This window comes from Salmo salar, chromosome 16, assembly GCF_965601325.2.
Source record: "Salmo salar chromosome 16, fSalSal1, whole genome shotgun sequence".
Classification (NCBI taxonomy): domain Eukaryota; kingdom Metazoa; phylum Chordata; class Actinopteri; order Salmoniformes; family Salmonidae; genus Salmo; species Salmo salar.
Genome location: NC_138306.1, coordinates 42,360,547 through 42,366,276, shown reverse-complemented (window position 1 = coordinate 42,366,276; position 5,730 = coordinate 42,360,547). Strand labels below are relative to the sequence as shown.

The following is a 5,730-nucleotide window of genomic DNA, read 5'->3' as shown; positions in this document are numbered from 1 at the left end:
ATGTATTTCTGCTTGATAAGGATAGTTTCTCTGACCTGAAGAAAGTGCTCACTTCAGACTAAAGTATACCTAATATTAAAGAAATGTGAATAGGCCTAGATACATTTGCATATAAAGATGGTAACTTTAAGAGATATCTTGCTTATATCATGTTGACATTAGTCCCCAAACTATGATAATCACCTCCAGTGACCTTTAAGAACAGTCCTTGACACTAGATTTACAGCATTTATACACCCTCTTAATTCACAAATAAAGTAGGTAGAGCAGCATTTGGTTGTCTTGGCTCTGTTAATGGTATTTTTGATCTCTGTCATGGAGTTTCAGGTGTGCCATGGCAAAGAGCCAGCGAATGCTGCGTGTTATGATTATGAATGGTTTCATACTAGGAATACAGATAATCTTCGGTTGAAACTGGAGCAGAGGGCTATCGTTCAGATTCAGAGATTATTCTGAATTACTGTGCTGCATGTGTGATGAGGTATAAATGTAAACATTTAGTAAAGCCTGTAATTTGAGACTTCTAAAGGGGAAACCAGATAGCAATGAATGCATGCCGAAAACATGCTATCTGTTTTGTTTATAGACAGACAGGCATGGCTGACTGAATGGATAAACCATATGATATTACCGCTGAGCCCTAACTCATGGTTCAATCTTCCCACACTCTCTTCCAGAAGTTATTATTACACGAAGAGCAAAAAGTGAAATGAGAATGTTCCATTTTTCACTTGAGTATATGGGCTATTCATAGGGGCATTCTTATTTCCTCTTTTCTCTAAACTGGCAGGGGCATCCAGAAGATGATGCGGTCCCTAAAAAGTTATAACACTTTAAGAAAAGGGTCCTCTTTTATGCTTCCCCATTGAGCCAATGTAGAGACATTGTTGTGAGCTTTCAGAGTTCACAAAGGTGGACCCTTTCTCCTCTCTCGCTCGCTCTCTCTCTCGCTCAGTTTTTACACATACAGTAGCCAAAGTACATAATTAGGCCCATAACACAGGGAATTCTCTCTCTCGCTCTCTCTTTCTCCCACTCTCTGTCTGTTTTTACACATACAGTAGCCAAATTCCATAATTAGGCCCCTAACACAGTGAATAGGAGTTTATTCTGAAGGCTACTACACCTAACTTTAGGCCCCTGATTAAGAGATGGATCATGGATAAAATATTGGTTTTCTGAGCCTCTTCTTTTAACACCTTTCTCCTTCCACAGTGGAGGTGCTTTGTTGTTGGGTAGCATACCGACCTAAAAATGCACTTTTAAGAATATGCAACCATGTTTAGGTGATAGCTGTTTAATACTGTTTCATGCTTTATGAACATTGAAGTAACAAGACAATAGAACCTAACCCAGGGGACTACTTGAAGTGAAAGCTTTGATTTTATAGAATACATTCATTGTGAGACTCAAATCCAGGCTACCAGACATATAACCTTCGTGTCACTCTCTCTTATCATCCCCACTGAACTTTCCATCCTGTCCCATTGGGTCTTGTCATTGAGGCAGCGACCAGGATTCCTCTCTCTTTCAGTGCGGTGTGCCCCTGTGCCCAGACCCAGAGAGGGGACATCTATATTGAATCTCTATAATTATGTAAATGTAATGTTTGTATTTATAGGCTGCATGAGCCGCAAGACTCTGGCAGTGGCCCTGTGACAGCTGGAAAACACTGCACTCAGAAATCATATTATAAACTGCTCAGGCCTGAACTGGTGCTGCAGGATAGCTGGCTCATGGTTGATGTAAAGATATGGATGTATTGTTGAAGAGTTTATGACTGGTGTGATGTTACAGTATGGTGTGATGATGATACACAGATGTCAGGGCTGCTCCATTTTCCAAAGACACAAGGATTGTACTCAAAGTCAAGAATTATGTTGTTCAATTAGTTTAATATGTACATTAAAATAAACTATTTACATTATATAAAACATATTTACATGCCAATAATACATTTACTCAGAAAACCAAAAAGAACATTAAGTCACAAGACTTTTAGCCCTTTGTCATGTTGAGATGGTTACTCTTATTTCCATAGTTTTAAAGACCCTGACATTAAATGTTATTCAACAGGTAAATGCACACACAGAACATTCAATTCAAGCCTCTGAAGACTGAAAGGCAGTTTTAGATCAAAACATTGTCTTAAAGCTTATTTCATGTGCTGTTTACAGTTATAACACATAGATAAACTTCTTTTTTGCCAGTAGAAAATATGGCACTCGTAGGATGCATATAATAGAAGGCACTATCTTGAATATCAAAACACATCATGTTAAACAATGTTATCGTTAGATTCCAGTTGTCAGGGGTGTACTTAGAGCCAACCTGATATGTTGACTTGAATTCACAAATGCCAACTCCGTGTAATGCACTTTTTAAAGCCTTTTACAAAATATTATTCGATAAAAAATAACAAAGTAGTACCAGCTACATATTTTTAAAATAGTATTTGTATATAGAATTCCTTTGACGATGTTTTATTTTCAAATGCTGTTTTCCTATTCCTCCAAAACGTTAAATAAACAAACAAAAATACAAAATAGATATTTTGGAGATATCTTTCTTGATTCATTTAGCAAAGTCCTCAATCGTATGTGATTTCTCACATGTGTCGCTTCATGTGCAGCGCGAGGTGGTCGGACCTGGAGAAGGCGCGCTCGCACAGGTGGCACTGGAACGGCCTGTGTCCAGTGTGCTTACGGAAATGGCGCGTCAGCTCGTCGGAGCGGGCGAACTTCCAGCCACAACCCTCCCAACTGCAATGGTATGGTTTCTCTCCTGTTGAACGACAAAGGGGAAAATACCATGAGTATACTGACAGAAAATACAGCCATTTGCAACATATAGCCAAATATTTATAGTTTCCAATAAGCATAAATGCATTGAGGAATGTTCTTTACCTGTGTGCGTTCTGTGGTGCGCTTTCAAGTGCGAGCTCTTGGTGTAGGTTTTCGCGCATCCAGCGAAAGTGCAAGTGTGACTCGCTGTGCGCTTCCTTGGCCAGGAACGCCGACCCCTCTTTGGCTTTGAGTCCATCATCTCCAACGGAGAGGACGGTGGAGTGAGCAGCGCTCTCTGATTGGTGTGCTGTATACCCATTCCGTCTTCGTACATCCCGAACTGGTGTGCGCTCTGGTACGAGACCTGCATCTGTGGGGGCGGATGGGAGTGAGGGTAGCCCGCTGCGGAGCGGTAGCTCTGGGGGAAAGTCATGGAGTGGCACATCTGGGTCTGACACTCGGAGCTCATCAGGTCGTCTGGGCTGAGAGGTGGTGTCATGTTCCCCGCAGCCTGCGGAGAGCTGGCTAGTCTCGGATGCTCGAAGGACATCATGCACGAAACGTTCCCCTCCTGCTTGATTTTTGGGCAGCTCTGAGGGACCATTTCCATAACTGGTCGGTAACTGTCCATGGATTGCTCGACCTTAATGTTGTCTGGAAAGTCCTGATTTGGGAAAGCAGACGAACTGACTAGAAATCTCCCATGGACGCTGTTGCCAGAGGGCTGGTGGCAGAAGCTGCTGTCAAGCTCATTGCGCAGGAGCTCAGCCATCAGGCTGTTGTACGGTGGAGGTGGAATGTTTATCTCGGGCACCGTGTAGGTAGACTGCATCACGGAGTGATACATGTTGTTCTGCTCTGCTAGCCTGTACTCTCCCTCCGTCCCGGAGGATGGATTGTTGTCTGTGCCAGTGGAGTTAGAGAGAATAAACTCCAGATCCAGGAACTTATCTAGCTCCTCTTCGTCTTTTATGCCCATGCAGATGTCCATGCCCTCAGCCACGGCACAGCTGGAATGAACCGACCTGTCCATCTCGCCCTTCCACCTCTGAAATAGTACAATATGTCATTAGTGAAAAGTTCATGTAAAAAAACAAAAAACACTCTGTACAATAAAATGGAACATTAATATTTGTTACATAAAAAAACTGTAAAAGCAATATGTAACCAAATAATAAGTTAGAAGCCTAACTGATACAACATATGGGTTCACTCTACATCTGGACTGAAATGCTATTGCTTTATTCTAACTACACGACATATATACTAGATTCATTTATCAACTACAGGTAAAACAACCCCAAAAATCTCTAAATACATCAACCAATATACTTACATATTCCCAGTATTTTTCCTTTTGGTTCGCAAATGTAGCGATGGATGGTAAAATGGTCCCGGTTAAGGACATTTCCATACGTTGTAATGACAAAATAAATTCTTTTTTTTCTTGAATAAAAAACGTTCTTTCTGTCTATGAATATCAGCAAAAGCGATGTAGAGTCCACACGAGAAACTAGTTGTTGTAGTAAATCACTATATCTCCTCACTTGAAATAGTGTTTCAGTGTCATGTGCAAGTTTGATTGGTAGGAGTTCCTATACCTTATAAATATTGTAGCTGAAAAGCTGGACCTATTGTACGAAGCGGAGGAAACACGCAGCTATATAAAGCCAGTGAGCCTTGCAGTCTCTTTGCTTTCCCTCATGCGCTCGTGCGAGCTTTAAAGTCTTAAAGCCACAAATACACACGCCCCTTCCTGCATAGAAACGAGTTAAACAAGTATAACACGTAATGACGCGCTAGGCAAAGACCGCCCCTTGCAGAACATCATCTAGTGAACAATTAACACATGATGACAATAAAATAAAAGATTATGCGCCGAATACAACAGGTGAAATGCTTACTTACGAGCCCTTAACCAACAATGCCGAGTTAGAAAAAAAGTTGGGGAAAAAATGCTATATAAACTCAAGGGGAAAAAGTAACACAAAATAAGAATAACGGGGCTATATACAAGGGGTACCGATACCGAGAGAATGTGCAGGGGTACGGGTTAGTCGATATAATTGAGGTAATATCTACATGTAGGTAAGTGTAAAGTGACTATGCATAGGTAATAATCAGAGTAGCATACGGTATGTGAAATGTAAACGCATGTGTCACGAATATGGTAAGGTAACCAAAAGATGAACACTAGAGACAGTTACCCATTTGGATAGAATATTAAGCACAGCTTTTCTTTCAATATAGGCTAACATTAGGAAAATCATATTAAATATCTTATCGTTCAACCAATATAATCTACAAACACAAAAACCGAAACTCATGTTTTATCTCCATACACATATGAAAGACATGTCCAAGCTGCATATGCATGGATGTTCTCCGAGTAGCATACATAGGACAACACGTGAGATAAGGCCTACAGGATAGGCTATTGGTAATGTTTTGCGTTATCGATAATAGACTAAACATTGTAATATGAATACACTGCATTTTATTCCATAAAGTCACATTTAAAGTATATAAAAATTAAACATATATAAAAATATAACCCCATATTCGTTTTTCGCATAGGCCTATATATAATACCTTTAATTTGGCAGATCAGTTGGCTTCCCATCACCTGACCAACTCCTCCGTCTTCTCAGGTCATTTGCCTATCACTATCAGCCTGTGATAAACCCAGTTACCCAACGCAGCAGGCTTTTCAAAACGGCGCAGCCACCAGGCGCCAGGTAGGCCTTCATCAGAAACTTTTCACCTCTTCAAACGCTCACGTAAACACGCGCTAATAAAGCATTTAACCTCTATGAAGCCCCATTCAGGTGCAAATAATGAGGCTGAATGAGCGGCTGCTGAGCTTGCTTTGTCCAGCGACGTATTCACATTGGTATCGGGTTTCTTGCGCCAGTTTCGCAAAACAGTCTTCAGCTAAGTGCAG

General features: G+C 40.9%; 1 protein-coding gene across 1 annotated transcript; it reads right to left on the bottom strand.

Annotated features, from left to right (window-relative positions):
- Nucleotides 1-1,875: 1,875 nt before the first annotated feature.
- LOC106573812 (Krueppel-like factor 2) lies at nucleotides 1,876-4,496 on the bottom strand. The gene is made up of 3 exons (XM_014149159.3): nucleotides 4,123-4,496; nucleotides 2,907-3,834; nucleotides 1,876-2,784 (listed from the first exon to the last, which is right to left on the bottom strand). Exons 1-3 carry the CDS (start codon nucleotides 4,198-4,200, stop codon nucleotides 2,609-2,611), a joined length of 1,182 nt encoding a protein of 393 aa, XP_014004634.1. The 5' UTR covers nucleotides 4,201-4,496; the 3' UTR covers nucleotides 1,876-2,608.
- Nucleotides 4,497-5,730: the final 1,234 nt, after the last annotated feature.